General features: G+C 48.2%; 1 protein-coding gene across 1 annotated transcript in view; it reads left to right on the top strand.

Annotated features, from left to right (window-relative positions):
• Positions 1-31: 31 nt before the first annotated feature.
• CRAT (carnitine O-acetyltransferase) overlaps positions 32-17,021 on the top strand; it is a 55,301-nt gene continuing 38,311 nt past the window's right edge. Inside the window, 2 exon segments of the mRNA XM_060250644.1 lie at positions 32-129; positions 5,561-5,708. Of these exon segments, the coding sequence (XP_060106627.1) occupies positions 32-129; positions 5,561-5,708 (246 nt within the window).

Raw genomic sequence — 17,021 nt, 5'->3', positions numbered from 1 at the left:
GGCTTGGGAAGCCATAGCGACCCCTGTCGCCATGTTGGTCAAGGGCAGCGCGATCCTCCCGCCGAAAAGCGGCCCCTCGTTGCCTGGCCGTTCTGTTGAAGGGCCTCCTGGTCTTATTCTACAAGCCCAGTGACTCCTGAGTGGCCATCTTGGCCAAGGGCAACTCCCACGTCTTCCTCCCGCGGCCATTTTGGTGAAGGGCAGATAGCCCGGCTTGGGCCACACTGTCGCAGGGCGCAGCTCCCTGCGCAGGACTTAAATGGGTAGCGCGCGTTGCCGTCGGCCATAGTTGGGCAGGGCATTGGACCTCAGTAGTGGCCATGTTTGTAAAGGGCATTTGTGCAACCAGAATTAAGGAACGGTGGGGAAGGGGAAATCATAATGCGAGTTCCTGGAGTAAAGAAGGAAGAAGATGAAGAATTTCTAATAGTAAAAGAGGTATCAGTAGAAGCTAGGGTTACCAACCTCCAGATTTCATGAAATTACAGCTGATCTCCAGACTACAGAGGCCAGTTCCTGGGGGGGGGGGGGACTCCTTCACATTATACTCCACTGAGGGTCCTCTTAGGGTTGCCAGCCTCCAGGTGGAGCCTGGAGATCTCCCACTTTCACAGCTGATCGATCTCCAGCTGGCAGAGATCAGCTCCCCTGGAGAAAAAGGCTACTTTGAAGGGTGGACTCTATGGCAGCCTGCCCCCTACTTCCACATTTATCCTTGCATATGAGTGGCCTAAGTTTATGTAAGAGCACATAGGAATTAGAACCCAGATCTCCTTGTTAAACAGGTGACCCCTCATGGACAATTGTGTTACTTCTTTTACAGAACCCCTGCAAAAACCTCAGCAAACTGCTGATTATACATTGGTACCATACTCTCGGTTCAATTGATTATTATTTCTGTTTGTATTGTTAGTTGTTGTGAATAATTTTAAATTTTAAATTTTTTTAATAGAGAACCCAGATCTCCTTGGCCAAAGTCCCTGACCTGAATAATAAGTATAATAGTTAGGACTCTAGTGTGTAAGTTTATTTTAATTCCAGTGAGTTACTGTTAGTCTATTGCCAGGAAATAACAAGAAAAATACTCTGTGTAAAGAAACAATATCAAAATATAATTACAATAATCCCACTCTCCAATACAACAATATATTATAGTAACAGAAGTATAAATTTCAGGTGACAAAAATACCATCCGAAGCACACAACTCACTACTGTCCATGAGATGATGCAACATTCACTAAATACAATCCAACAATGATGCAAAACCGGTCCGTTCTCTTTTTGGATCCAGGTGGTCCTTTCTCTGGCACCTTCTTATTTATTTTTAGGCGCAGTAGTCTGATGGTGACTTATTTCATTACAATTCAATGTTTCCCAGGCTTTCTCTAATTAATGTCCTTGTTCAGAATGCTGTTGCCATTTTCCATCTATCAGCATTTCACTGCGAGTGACTGTTAGTCTATTGCAGGAAAAAAAATTTTTAAAAGTGTCTTGTGGCATCTGAAAGACTACAGAATTTAATTTCATGGACTGGAGCATCTGAAGAAATGCACTCTCATGAAAGTATCTGCTGGAATATTTAAAAATGTGAATGTTTCAGGTGTCCCAAAACTATAGGTCTTGTAATCTTTACAAGAACCTGCAAAGGTAGGTCAGTATTATTCCCCAGATGTTGCAGATGGGAAGGACTGTATAGCAGAATCACAGTTTGAATTGAGGTTATTCTGGTAATTGCCAGTCCACATCATTGCTCATACCAGATCCTTCACTTGGGACATGCGGGCTGTCTTTTTTAACTCTATCTGGTGAGAAATTCAGCAGGTTTCGCTCTCCAAGGATGTAAGAACATAAGAGAAGCCATGTTGGATCAGTCCAATGGCCCATCCAGTCCAACACTTGGTGTCACACAGTGGCAACCCCCCCCCCCCAAACCCAAGTCCCATCAGGAGGTTCACAATTGGGGTTAGAAGCCCTTCCACTTTGCCCCCCCCCCGCCCACAAAGCACCAAGAATACAGAGCATCACTGCCCTCAGACAGTTCCAACAATACGCTCTGGCAAATAGCCACTGATGGACCTCTGCTCCATATTTTTATCCAATCCCCTCTTAAAGCTGGCTATGCTTGTAGCCGCCACCACCTCCTGTGGCAGTGAATTCCACATGTTAATCACCCTTGGGGTGAAGAAATACTTCCTTCTCTACTTTCGCCATCCCATGCATAATCTTGTAAACCTCTATCATGTCACCCCGCAGTCGACGTTTCTCCAAGCTAAAGAGCCCCAAGCGTTTTAACCTTTCTTCATAGGGAAAGTGTTCCAAACCTTTAATCATTCTAGTTGCCCTTTTCTGCACTTTTTCCAATGCTATAATATCCTTTTAGAGGGGCGGTGACCAGAATTGCACACAGTATTTCAAATGAGACCACACCATTGATTTATACTGGCTGATTTTTCAGTTCCCTTCCTAACACAAAATAGGTAGCTGTGTTAATCTGTTTGTAGCAGCAGAAAAGATCAACAGACCATGAGCACCCTAAAGCCTACACGATTTGCGGCAGGGTGTGAGCTTTCGTGAGTTCCTGCTCACTTCTTCAGATTTGGAAAAAGTGAGCAGTGACCCAGGAAAGCTCCCACTTGGCCACAATTTTTAGAACAAAGTTTGAGTCTAGCAACAAATAGATCCGGGTGCTGAGTTCAGACCAGCACGCCTGTCCACCTGGATCTGCCACCCCCTTTGTTGGTCTTAAAGGTGCTCCTGGAATCCTACCTTGTTCTGTGGCTTCAGACCAATGCAGCTGCCCACCTGGGTCTGCCCACTGCCACTTGTAGCAAAGGCAATTAACAGGCAACTTTTATTGCCTTTCATTGGCTTCCCACGCAAATGCTATCCAGACCAACTGGTCTTCCAGTTTATTACAGTATTTTGCCATTTGATCCTAACTTTGCATCAGTTTACACTCTTAACCCACCAGCTATATGTAAGTTCTGCTCACTGTACCCCATTCCCTCGTCTGATGATGAAGTATGCATGCTTCTTGTTGTTCAGTCGCACAGTCGAGTCCGACTCTTTGCAACCCCATGGACCAAGTCATGCCAGGCCCTCCTGTCTTCCACCGTCCTCCGAAGTCCGCTCAAATTCGTGTTAGTTACATCAGTAATGCTGTCTTAGCCATCTCATCTTTTGCCGTCGCCTTCTTCTTTTGCCTTCTGTCTTTCCCAGCATCAGAGTCTTCTCCAGGGAGTGCTCCCTTCTCATTGGGAGGCCAAAGTATTTGAGCTTCAGCTTCAGCATCTGACCTTCCAGGGAACAGTCTGGGTTGATTTCCCTTAGACTGACTGCTTGGATCTTCTTGCGGTCGAAGAATGAATGCATGCATACGAAATATGAATAAAACTTTGTTGGTCTTAGAGGTGGAACTGGACTCCTACTTTGTTCTGCCACCAACTTTGTTAGTCTTGACGGTGCTGCCGGGCTCCTGCTCTGCTCCAGCAAGGTCTGGGAGTGTCATGTGGCTGTCAAAAGGCACCAGGAAGGGAAAACACAGACCCTCCTTCCAGCCCCCCACCCCTCTTTTCTTTCTTCCCCTTGCCTGCAAAGGACACCCGCTTGCAAAAGGAAGGGCCACGTCCCTTGCTCCTCCCAAAGATGGGTCCAAGTAGGCAGCCCTGCTGGTCTGAAGTAGTAGAACAAAATAGGAGTCAATGGCGCCTTTAAGACCAACTTCAGAACTAAGCTTTTGTGTGCTCTCTAAGGACGCTTCATCAGACGAGGAATCCGGCACAGTGAACAGAACCACACGTAGCTGGTAGGCAATGGCTCAGAATGTAAAATGGTACAGATTTAAGATCCATTTTAGATTCCAAACCCCGCCTACCAGATAAATCTACTATTCTGTCATTGGCTCTTGTGGCCCCGTGGCGCAGAGTGGTAAAGTGGCAGTACTGCAGTACTGCGCTCTGGACTCTCTGCTCACGGCCTGAGTTCGATCCCGGCGGAAGCTGGATTCAAGTAGCCGGCCCGAGGTTGACTCAGCCTTCCATCCTTCCGAGGTCGGTCAAATGAGGACCCAGCTTGCTGGGGGGAAAGCGTAGAGGACCGGGGAAGGCAATGGCAAACCACCCAGTAAACGTTGATGAAAGTAACGTCACCCCAGAGACGGAAACGACTGGTGCTTGCACAGGGGACCTTTCCTTTCCAGTGTGGACTCTTATCTGGGAGAACCGGGTTTGATTCCCCACTCCTCCACTTGCATCTGCTGGAATGGCCTTGGGTCAGCCATAGCTCTGGCAGAAGTTGTCCTTGAAAGGGCAGCTGCTGGGAGAGCCCTCTCCAGCCCCACCCATCTCACAGGGTGTCTGTTGTAGGGGAGGAAGGTAAAGGAGATTGTGAGCCGCTCTGAGACTCTTCGGAGTGGAGGGCGGGATATAAATCCAATATCTTCTTCTTCTTCTTCATTGGATCTTCAATCTGTACCATTTTGCATTCTGAGCCATTGCCTACCAGCTACGCGCGGCTCTGCTCACTGCGCCGGATTCCTCGTCTGATGCAGCGTGCTTAGATCCTGAATCCAACCAAGTCGGTCTTAAAGGTGCCGTTGACTCCTCCCAAAGACGGTGCGCCCTCCCTGGCTGTCTCCAAGCCGGGCGGCCCTGCCCCACACCAAGATGGCCTCTCCCCGGCTCCTCCTCCCCGCCAACCCTTGGCAGCTGCCGCGCTGGGGGGCGGGGGGGGCGGTTGTCAGGCTGGATCCGGGTTGCTGCAGGGGCTGAAGTTGCCCTCGCCGCGCCCCAAGGCCGGCCCGGCCCGCCCCCCTTGCAGGACTTTGCACGCCGGGCCCTCCTTGCGATCCGCGCGGGGTGGCGCAAGAGCCGCGGGACGATGCTGGCCTTCGTCGCCAGGAGCATGGTGAGAGCCGAGGCGCTGCGCTGCTAGCTGGGGGGTGGCATCGGCCGGCAGTGGGCCGGGAGGGGGGGGGGCTTTGGAGAGAGCCGGAGGAGCCTTTGCGGGGCAGGGGGCCGTGCAAAGGTTGCATGCCTGCAGCGTCCCCCAAAAGGCGGAGGGGGGGAGGAAGTTTCTCGTCCGGGGCGGTTCAAAACAACAATCCCTCTCTTTCCTGGAGGCTCAGGGCGGGTCGGCTGGTTGCATTGACAGCCGGAGCAAAAAAAGAGAGAGACTCTCGGGGGGCTGCAGCCACACGCGCACACACAATAATCCACTTTCGGCGCACTTTGCAACTGGCTTCGGCTGTGCGACCTGGCCCGATCCAGTTGGAAGAGCGCGTTGGAAAGTGGATTGTTCCGTGGGGGTGTGAGCGCAACCTCGGGGCGCGTTCACACGACGCTAAAGAACGCGGTTTGCAACTGGCGTTTTGCGATTCGTACGCGGTAGAAATCCCGTTGCAAAAGGCCGTGGCTGAAGGCACCCTTGGGAAAAGCAGAGGGGTCGTCTCGGCCTTGGCAATGCGCCCCTGCGAGGGTGGCGCTGCGGGAAAGGTCGCGTTGGCTCGGGGGCAGGTCGGGTGCAATGAGCCTTCTCTGGCATAAGCCTCCGCTTCTTAAGGCCAGACCGGGAGAAAGGGCTGGTTCTCTCCGCCGAAGGGGACAGCAGGAGGAGGAGGCCGGTTTGTTGTGGGTGGGCGCAGTTTGGGCTGGTGGCCGGGCGGTTGACGGTGCGGCGCTCCTCCAATGATGAGTCATGCGGGGGACAAGTGAGAGGAGCCGGTTTGTTGTGAACGGTCTTAAGCCGCTGCATATTTCTGTGGGCCACATATTTCTGGATATATATTGAAGAGCCCCGTGGTAAAGCTGCAGTCCTAAGCTCTGCTCCCGACCTGAGGTCGATCCCCGGCGGAAGCGGGGTTTTCAGGTAGCCGGCTCCAGGTTGACTCAGCCTTCCATCCTTCCGAGGTCGGTAAAATGAGTCTCCATCTTGCTAGGGGTAAAGTGTAAACGACTGGGGTAGGCAATGGCAAACCATCCGGTTAAAAGTCTGCTGTGAAAGCAACGTCACCCCAGAGTTGGAAACGACTGGTGCTTGCACAGGGGAGAGACATAGTCATTGGGTATTTATTTATATATATTATAAATACACCTTTCAGACATTCCAAAGAAGGACAGCACGGTTAGTCCGCTGCAGGAGGAAAGAAAAGCAAAACAGGAGTCAAGGGGTAATTTAAAGACTTTAGTTGTTGTAGATTTTCCAGGCTTCAGATCTAGTTAGTCTTTAAATTGTTGTCAAAGGCTTTCACGGCCAAAGTTCATTAGCTGTTGTAGATTTTCCGGGCTGTACGGCCATGGTCTTGGCATAGTAGTACCTGACGTTTCGCCAGCAGCTGCGACCAGCATCCTCAGAAGTATAACAGAAAGACAGAGTCAGCTCTGCCTTTCTGTGTTATACCTCTGAGGATGCCGGTCACAGCTGCTGGCGAAACATCAGGTACTACTATGCCAAGACCATGGCCGTACAGCCCGGAAAAATCTACAACAGCTAATGAACTTTGGCCGTGAAAGCCTTTGACAACAATTTAAAGACTAATCCAGATTTGATTCCAGCACAGACTTCTGTGACCTCAAGCTTGCTCGGATGCTTGGGACGGGGGTCGTTATAATGCAGTCGATTTATGTACTAAGCTTGAAATGAAAGCACAGCTGCAGGTTTATTATGAGACAGTGAGATGCAGGAAGTCCAGAGAGACACGTCTCTGTATTTTTCCTAGTTTGGTAGTTTAACATATCGACCATCGCCAGGTGAACACCTCTAAAGGATGGAGAGTCCCAGATTTTGCAAACTGCATGGCCGGGATCTACTTTATAGCAGGGGGTTCTAGTTGGCAGATCCTTGTCCTGAAATAAAATGTTGTTAGTCTTTGAAGTTCCCCAAAACTCCTGTTCATACACCCTTGCAACAGGTTGTAAATCCATATTACCCTCATCTTGCAAAGCGGGGGTGGGGTAAGAGATGAAATTGTTTTCAGCACTCTGGTGCTGCGTTTTTTAAAAATGCAATTGTAACAAGCATGTGCTTTATTTTTAATCCTGACCTTAGAAGAACTTTCAATTCAGTTTGTTGTTGTTCAGTCGCACAGTCGAGTCCGACTCTTTGCGACCCGATGGACAAAGTCACACCAGGCCCTCCTATCTTCCACCATCCTCCGAAGTCTGCTCAAATTTGTGTTTGTTACCATCAGTAACGCTGTCCAGCCATCTCATCTTGAATATAGTACAAACATGTTAAAGCTTGTGTTTCTAATCTCTTAAAAACCCTGTTTGAAACATGGGTGCAAAAGAGAGTGATGAGAGAAGTAACTGATTTTTTGAGGCATGTATCCGAGTTCTGTAGAGGCTACTAACATATCACAGGCTCTAGGGACCAGGATATACCATCCAGTATCTCACCAGGTTCCCTTATGGGTCCGTGAAGGTGCTTTCCTTTATAGGTCCTTTATGCAGCTTCCTTTATGGGTCCATGCAGGCAGTTAAGTGTGCAGACTCTTACCTGGAAGAGCCGGGTTTGATTCCCCACACCTCCACTTGCAGCTGCTTGAATGGCCGTGGGTTGGCCTTGAAAGGGCAGCTGCTGTGATAGCCCTCTCAGCCCCACCTACCTCACAGGGTGTCTGTTGTGGGGGGAGAAGACATCGGAGATTGTAAGCCGCTCTGAGCCTCTGATTCAGAGAGAAGGAAAGGAAAGGTCCCCTGTGCAAGCACCAGTAGTTTCTGACTCTGGGGTGACATTGCTTTCACAGCGTTTTCACTGCAGACTTTTTACGGGGTGGTTTGCCATTGCCTTCCCCAGTCATCTACACTTTCCCCCCAGCAAGCTGGGGACTCATGTGACCGACCTGGGAAGGATGGAAGGCTGAGTTGACCTCGAGCCGGCTATCTGAAAACCCAGTTTCTGCCGGGGATCGAACTCAGGTCGTGAGCAGAGCTTGGACTGCAGCTTTACCACGCTGCGCCACGGAGCTTTTCAGAGCAGCTTACCATCTCCTATATCTTCTCCCACCTGAGAGAGCTCTCCCAGCAGCTGTCGTTTCAAAGACAACTCCTGCGAGAGCTATGGCTGATCCAAGGCCATTCCAGCAGGTGCAAGTGGAGGAGTGGGGAATCAAACCTGGTTCTCCCAGATAAGAGTCTGCACACTTAACCACTACACCAAACTGGCTCTCCACTCCAGTATAGAATGTGGTCAGAAGCTGCCTGGGGTGGGCTACCTGAAAACCCAGCTTCCGTTGGGGATCGAACTCAGGTTGTGTGAGCAGAGCTTAGGACTGCAGTACTGCAGCTTTAACACTCTGCTCCACAGGGCTCTGTTCAGAGAGAAGGGCAGGGTATAAATCTGCAGTTTTCTATGCAGGTTTTAATCCCTCCTTGAACTTTGCATTTTTTTGTATTGATTGAATACAAAGTTGGGTCTTCAGTAAGAAAGAGAATGTCCTTCCCCAGGTTCTCTTAGCTCTCAGAGGTTTCAACAAACTGATTTCCCAGTTGTCCTCCTTTCCCCCCTCTGCTCCTTAAGCACTTTCACACGTGCTGAATATGCACTTTCAGTCTGCTTTCTATGAACTTTTCAACTGGCGGTTATTGTGTGAAGTGGCCAAATCCATTTACAGAGGATCACTAAAGTGCATCAAAAGTGTGTTGAAAGTGCATTATTCAGAGTAATGTATTTACGAATAGCCTTTTCCCTCCATACTAGAGGAATCCATTGACTATGTGGAAACCCCTGGATTTTGGATCTTTTATGACTGGGGGTTCCCATTTTGTTTAATATGGTAGTTTATGGGACTAGTTGGTGACTATATGAACAGAAAAAGTCGCCTTATACTGAGTCAGGCCACTGGTATGTGTAGCTGGCTTCTCTGAAGGGTGGAGTAAGGCCTTTCTGTGCAACACCTGTGCCCTGTCCTTAAAACTGGAGATGCCAGGGATTGAGCGTGAGATCTTTGGCATGGGAAGACGGTGCAGTCCCAAGGAGCAAGGGCATTTACACTTCGTCTTGCGGCAAAGCAAACCCAGTGACTGCTGCCCTTTGCTTCTGGAAAATTCTGCACTCTGGTTACAGCGTAGTCCCAGCACGTTCACCTAGAGGTGATCCCTCTCCGTTTGGTGGGAGTTGCTTCCCAGCGTGCCTTGAGCTGTGGCCTTGATTTTCACAGACATGATTTCTGTCATCTCCCCAGAGTCATATGGAAACCGGTCTGTCTCTCCTCCTCTCCTCGAAGCAAAGGAAGTCAAATGGAAATCACTCTCTCTTCCTCTAAGCAAACATAATTTTGCAGCATAGGAGGATTGTGAGTTCCATGCCAACGTTTGGGGTTATCGTATTGCATAAGGCTTGATTCGGTTGCCAATCGATATGTTATCATTGTGACAACAGCCGGGCATTGCTTTGTATTTTTTTAGGGAGCACATAAGTTTCAAAATGGGAAAGTTTATTTCATTTTTTAAAAATCAGTTATATAAATTGGCCTTCCCCCCCCCCTTTGTGATTTCCATGGAGTTTAAATGGACAATTTAAATGAAAATCTACCTAATAGGTGGGGGAAATACAGAAGTTTTCTATGGGGTAGTGGTTAAAGTGTTTGACAATTTGGGAGACCTGGGTTCAGATCCCACCATCACCACCCTTCTGAGAAGATCCCTGGGTGTTTTGGGGGGGCCGTTGTGCATAACCTATCTCATAGGGTGGTTGTGTTGATAAAATGGGAAAAAAGGAGAACTATGGAAAAAGAAAGAAGTTCTGCGGCACAGAGTGGTAAAGCTGCAGTACTGCAGTTCAAGCTCTGCTCACGACCTGAGATCGATCCCAGCGGAAGCTGGGTTCAGGTAGCCGGCTCAAGGTTGACTCAACCTTCCATCCTTCCGAAGTCGGTAAAATGAGTACCCAGTTTGCTGGGGGTAAAGTGTAGATGGCTGGGGAAGGCAATGGCAAACCACCCCGTAAAAAGTCTGCCGTGAAAACGTCGTGGTGCGACGTCACCCCAGAGTTGGAAACAACTGGTGCTTGCACAGGGGACTACCTTTGCCTTTTAAGGAAGAAGAGCAGGAAATGGGTAAATTATATCCTTTGGCAATCATCTTGATTACATGGATGGCCCGGCCTATTCTGCTTTTGTCTGATCTTGGAAGCTAAGCAGCGTTGGTCCTGGTTATTAAAATTTGGATGGGAGCCCACCAAGGAGCTCCTGGTTGCTAGGCTGAGGCAGGCAATGGCAAACCACCTCTGAACGTCTCTGGCCTTGAAAGCCCTACAGGGGCACCGTACGTCCACTGAGACTTGACAGCAAAAAAAAAATTCTAACTGACATGGGATTTGTATTGAGGGGGATTAGCCATCAGGCTGACTGGTTCTCATGTACTGCCAGGAACGTGGTGATAGACCTGGATTACTTCTAATGATGGTCTCTTCCTTTGAATGCTCCTTTGCACAGAGGAAGAAACTCCCTGCAATAAGAAAACTAGCACAGCAGGCAAAAGTGGATGTTTGGTTCTCTTTGCTTGCTGCAGAGATTGTCTGTGTGGGGGGAGTTTTTAACTTGGAGGAGTGTTCCAAAATATGCTCTTCTGCTCGCAACCAGAAGTGATGCCATGCATTCCACTCCGTTGGAGCTTTCTCCTTCATGTAAAAAAAGCAAACCAACCCAGGCCTGAGATGGGTCACCAGAGACAAAAATCCACTGTGTCGGCATGTATGTACATCTATTAATTTGACTTCTTGCCTAGCTTTTGAAGATCTCTTGGGCTAATTACTCAGAAATGTGATTTTAATGAAGGTGAGCATATTGCATAATCATTTGTGGGTGTGGGAAATCATATGAATGGAATCTGGTTTCTAATTTGGTAGGATTGGTCTTGCTTTGTGTTCCACAGAGCACCAAACTCCTGGGCACCCTTTGAGGAATTAATGTTAATAATGATTAAAATATTTCAGGTTTTCACGGCTGGTAACATCATTAGGGTTTGTAGAATCTTTCGGGCTCAAGTGCTGTGTTCTACTGAAGAAAGTTTTCCTTCCAGACGTTTCGTTCTCAGCTGCGGAGAACATCCTCAGTGGTATTGCAGCCGGAGCAGGCGCTCTGACCTTCTTGGCTGCTGTGCATTGAGTGGGGCCAGGGCTGCTGGAGAGCTGCTATTTATAGGCTGGAGGGGGTGTGATGAAAGGACAATTGGTTTGTGGATGTGCCCATTGTTTGGTGGGGCTTCCTGGAAGGGTAATGATAAGAAAACCGGCTGTTGAATGTGACCATTGTTCTGTGTTAATTGCTGGGAGGGTTGGAAGGGGTGTGAAGATAAGGAAGATGGTTGTTGACTGTGCTGATTGTTCTGTGTAATGTGCTGGTTGTTCTGTGACTTTCTGCAATTTATGGTCTGTAGGGTGTTTTGCAGAGCTGGGTACCAAGATTGGTGGATGGAAATGCCTTCTTCCTTTCTGTTAAAATTGTGCTGGTGTTTGTAAATCTCAATAGCTTCTCTGTTCTGGCGGGTATGATAATGTGAGATCGTAGAAAGGACTTCAGTTCTTTCAAAGTGGATGACGTGGTCTCCTTGAAGGTCTCCTTCTTGCTGAACATGCACTTCAAGAAGGAGACCACGTGCACTTCAAGAAGGAGAGCTCGGACTACAGTACTGCAGCTTTACCCCTCTGCTCCACGGGGCAGATCATGGCACCTTTAAAACTAACAAAGATTAATTCTGGGTATAAACATACCCAGAATTAAATTTTGTTGGTCTTAAAGGTGCCACTGGATTCAAACTTCATTCTCCAACTTCTTTGTATGCATGCCGATGAACGCTTATACCCAGACTTTGTTGGTCTTAAAGGTGCCACTGGACTAAAACCGTTCTTTGCGTGCGGGGACACAAAGAGTGTACCTCAGATTATGCCGGAGTTTGAGCCCTGCAGCACCTTTAAGAACAACAAAGTTTAAATCTGGGTATAAGCTTTCATGTGCATGCGCACTTATGCATGTACACGAAAGCATATATCCGGAATTTAACTTTTGTTGGTTCTTCTAGGAGGGAGGAAGAGAGCAGGGGAGACCGATGGTTATGCCTAACGGTAGTGAATTTTAAGGGATTTGGGAGGATTATGCTAAAAAAGGGTCGAAAGTAAAGCAATGTGTAAAACCATGTATATTAGCCTGCCAAGCGATGAGGGAAATTTTTAACGCCCTTCTGATGGTAGAGATTCAAGGACGTGCTCCTCATTTAGCAGGTCTGTACAGATGCCCTGTAATAATGCTCATCTGGCAAACATTAACTTATCTGGGCCCAGTGTTCAGAGTGGCGATGTTATAAAGTCCACCCCTTGATCAGTTCTCTGAGAGAGTTCTGGGTTTTGTTACTGCTTTTGATGTATCTCTTTAAAGGATTGCTGTCCCTCGTCCTATTCTAAAAAGACATTCTTGCAGCTTTCTAAAAACAGACCATTTATTATTATATTTTGAACTCCAGCATGTAAAAACCATCCCATGTAAACAAAGTGAACCTCCTCTCTAGGCCTGCTTTGCCTAGACACACAGTCAATTTCGTGCGTTTATGTAAAATGTCCGTTCGTTTGAAATTTGGTGTTGGGAGAGGTTTGCAAATACTGCAGACCATCAGAAAGACAAATAAGTGAATTTTCCAAGTGGCGCAGACTGTTAAAGCTGCAGTACTGCAGTCCTAAGCTCTGCTCATGACCTGAGTTCAATCCCCGGCGGAAGCTGGGTTTTCAGGTAGCTGGCTCGAGGTTGACTCAGCCTTCCATCCTTCCAAGGTTGGTAAAGTGAGTCCCCAGCTTTCTGGGGGGAAAATGTAGATGACTGGGGAAGGCAATGGCAAGGAAAAGAAGGAAAGGTCCCCTGTGCAAGCACCAGTCGTTTCCGACTCTGGGATGATGTCGCTTTCACAATGTTTTCACGGCAGACTTTTTACAGGGTGGTTTGCCATTGCCTTCCCCAGTCTTTTACACTTTCCCCCCAGCAAGCTGGGTACTCATTTTACCAACCTCAGAAGGATGGAAGGCTGAGTCAACCTTGGGCCGGCTACCTGAATCCAGCTTCCGCCAGGATCGAACTCAGGTCACGAGCAGAAAGTTCAGACCACAGTACTGCAGTACTGCTGCTTTACCACTCTGCACCATGGGGCCGTAACCACCCCCGTAAAAAGTCTGCTGTGAAAACGTTGTGATAGCAACGCCACCCCAGAGTCGGAAAGCAACGTCACCCCAGTGTTGGAAACGCCTGCTGCTTGCGCAGGGGACCTTTCCTTTCCTTTCCTTTCCTTTCCTTTCCTTTCCTTTCCTTTCCTTTCCTTTCCTTTCCTTTCCTTTCCTTTCCTTTCCTTTCCTTTCCTTTCCTTTCCTTTCCAAGTCAAGCCTGACTTCTCCTTAGAAGCTAAAATGACTAAACTGAAGCTATCATACTTTGGTTACATTATGAGAAGACAAGGTTGCTAACAGACTGGCACTTTGGGCTGGCTCAAAGACACCTCAGAAGGCGCCCAAAAAAACCCGTCCACACAGCAACATCTGGCGGCTCTCCCGATCCCATACTCATCCCATCCTCTGGGCCGATCCAAAAGTGGTGCCTTTTCTCTGGGCTGCCTCTGAGGAGGCTCCCGGCCGTCTGGAAGGCTGGGAGGCACCTGAAGAGCCACGAACGGGATGCGTGAGCGTTCCAGACGCTCCCTGGGCGCCCACAGCCCGTCCCTTTTTCAACCGCCACTTGGAACATAAGAACATAAGAGAAGCCATGTTAGATCAGCCAATGGCCCATCCAGTCCAACATTCTGTGTCACACAGTGGCAAAAATTTTATATATATACACACACACACACAGTGTGGCTAATAGCCACTGATGGACCTCTGCTCCATATTTTTATCTAACCCCCTCTTGAAGGTGGCTATACTTGTGGCCGCCACCACCTCCTGTGGCAGTGAATTCCACATGTTAATCACCCTTTGGGTGAAGAAGGACTTCCTTTTATCCGTTTTAACCTGTCTGCTCAGCAATTTTATCGAATGAATGAATGGAAGTTACGGGGCGCTCTATTTCCGGCTGGCTTGATTTGGGGCAGCCTCAAGCCACCCCAAACCGGGCGTCTGATATCACCCCCAAGAGTCAGTGGGAAAGACAATTGTGCTAGGAAAAATGGAAGGCAGTAGGAAAAGAGGAAGACCACCAGGAGATGACTGGACTCAGTGAAGGAAGCCCAGGTCTGGTTTGCAAGACCTGAGAATGGCTGTTAAATGATAGGACATTTTAGAGATCATTCATTCATAACCTTACGTCACGAGCAGCATAACAGGGCTTCACGCACATGCCTAAAATGTGGGTAGCCTGGGTTTTTTTTTGTTTTTGCTTTGTATTTTTTTTTTAAAAAAAATGTCCATAAGTTTGTGTGCATGCGTGTGTGAATGTGTGTGCACCTGGACGTCATGGTAACTTCCAGTGATGGACTCCTACTGGGGGCCTGGAGGATATTCAAAGAGGTGGCTGAATAATACCTGCCTCTGCATCCCAGCCCTGGTATTCCAAGTACTTGCCAGAGTCGGCCCTGCTTATCTTCCGAGATCTGACAAGATCAGGTTTGCCTGGTCCGTCCAGGTCAAGGACAATGTGTAGGCAGCCTTGATGAAAATTGTAAGGTTCTCCAAGTAGGGTGGCCAGCTTCGGGTTGGGAAATACCTGGAGATTGGAGGGGTGGAGAAGAAGAAGAAGATATTGGATTTATATCCCGCCCTATACTTTGAATCTCAGAGTCTCAGAGCAGTCACAGTCCTCCTTTACCTTGCCCGCCCCCCCCCCCCCCAACAGACACCTTGTGAGCAATGTTTCCTCTAAGCTGCAGAGTCTTGTGAGCAAAAATTCTACTTTGTGAGCTGCTGCATCATTTTGAGTGTGCTCTGGGGGTCCTCCTTCCTGAGCTAAGACAAAAATGTGTGATATGGAGGGTAAAAATCTGTGAGCCAGCTCACACTAACTCGGCTTAGAGGGGACACTGCTTGTGAGGTAGGTGGGGGGGCTGAGAGAGCTCTGACAGCAGCTGCCCTGTGGAGGGTGAGGTTTGGGAAGGAGAGGGGACTTCAGTGGGGTATAATGCCATTGAGCCCACCTTCCAAAGCCGCCATTTTCTCTGGGCGAGCTGGCCTCTTTGTCCTGGAGATTAGTTGTAATAGCAGGAGAGCTCCAGCCATCACCTGGAAGTTCAAACCAAACCTGGGAGGGACTGTGATGCAGAAGTCAAACACACACACACAAACACACACACAAAGTTGGCAGCACTACAGAACCCTCCTTGCCTGTTATTATTATTAAAAGAAGACTTTGGACTTTAAACACCGTTATGAAGGTCTTCAATCCATATACGACACATATAACAACACGTCCTCTGGTTCTATAAGACAATAGGAGCATTCATGGTTGTAATAGTTAAGTGCGTTAGTTGTTATATTGTACAAGGTGACAAGTAAAGACTTTGTATATTTTTTGAAGAGATTTATGTTTTAGTGAAGAGTGATTGGGACAGCCTTCGGGCTTTTTTGGTGTTTGACCACCTGACAGTTGGCAAACCTATCATCAAGTTCCATGCAAGCCTCAAGGAATAATTGTCTGAATGCAACCCCAGCCGTTCCTGTTTATCATCAGTTGCTGGTTAAGGAGAACTGTGCTCGAGGCCTCTGTTGTTGCAGGGCTTCCCCATCCTTTTCCCACACCGAGCACCACAGGGATATACCCTTACAGTGCAGTTGTATATAGAGTTTACACTCTTCGACATAAATTGAGGTCAGTGGGCTTAGAACAGGGGTGGCCAAACTGTGGCTCAGGAGCCACATGTGACTCTTACACACATATTGTGTGGCTCTTGAAGCCCCCCACCACCCCATTGTCCAGCTTGGAGAAGGCATTTTGTCTCTTTAAATCACTTGTCCAAGCTAAGCCAGCTGGCAGCTTGAAGAATGCATTTAAAGGTTAAAGTTGCTTTCTTTCCACCTCTCCCCCCATCCATTTGATTTTCTTCCTCCCTGCCTCTCTCCCTTCCTGTCTCGAGGCTCTCGAATATCTGACGTTCATGTCTTGCAGCTCCCAGACATTTGATGTTCATGTCTTGTGGTTCTCAGATATCTGGCATTTATTCTATGAGGCTCTTATGTTAAGCAAGTTTGGCCACCCCTGGCTTAGAAGGTCTAATTCTGCTTAGAACTGCACTGTAACTCTGGTTACTTGCCATGTATGAATGCAGTCTTGTGAGTGAACTAGATTTAGCTCCCCACCCCCCCCTCCGAGTTAACCAGGATTTCAGGTTTAATCCTGCTGTAAGCTGGCTCCAGTAGTACATCCCAGATACAATGAGCGCGAGGTTCTTGTTAGGAAGGAAAGAAAGGTTGGGCTGTGAAGGAATGGGTCTTCTTATGTACGATTCCCAACTCCAGGTAGGGAAATTTCTGGAGATTTTTTTTGTGGTGGGGGGGGGGGGGGTTGAAGAAGGGGAGGGACCTCAGCAGGGTATAGGGCAGGGGTGTCAAACTCATTTGTTATGAGGGCTGGATCCGAAATAAATGAGGCCTTGTCGGGCCGGGCCGTTCGTGTCATAAAATGCAATGCCAGGTAGCAGAGATATAAACGTTACGAAGGACACAAACGCAAAGATTTTTTTGTAAAAACTTAAAATTAAAACATGCTTAAAAGATGAGCACTCTTGCAATTATTTTATTTAACAGTTTCCGATAACTGACACCTCTCACTCTGAATTGTTGCATCAAAATTTGCAGACAGTGTCTGTGCTGTAGCAATCTTGAGTATGCTGCTCCGTTGTGTATCCGTAAGTCGCAAACCTACCTTTGATTTATTGACATTCATTGCTGAAATCTCAGGGTCAATAAGAAGGAAGCAGATGACACTGAGTTGCTCGCGGACCTGATAGGAGCCCTCTTGGGGCCTGATCCAGCCCTTGGGCTGCACGTTTGATGCCCCTGGTATAAGGCAATACGTTCCACCCTTTCCAAAGCAGCCATTTTCTCCTGGGGGAACTGGTCT

Source organism: Heteronotia binoei, chromosome 12, assembly GCF_032191835.1.
Source record: "Heteronotia binoei isolate CCM8104 ecotype False Entrance Well chromosome 12, APGP_CSIRO_Hbin_v1, whole genome shotgun sequence".
NCBI classification, from domain to species: Eukaryota; Metazoa; Chordata; class Lepidosauria; order Squamata; family Gekkonidae; genus Heteronotia; species Heteronotia binoei.
Note: the sequence above shows the minus strand (reverse complement) of the source record. Positions and strands in the feature narration are given on the sequence as shown.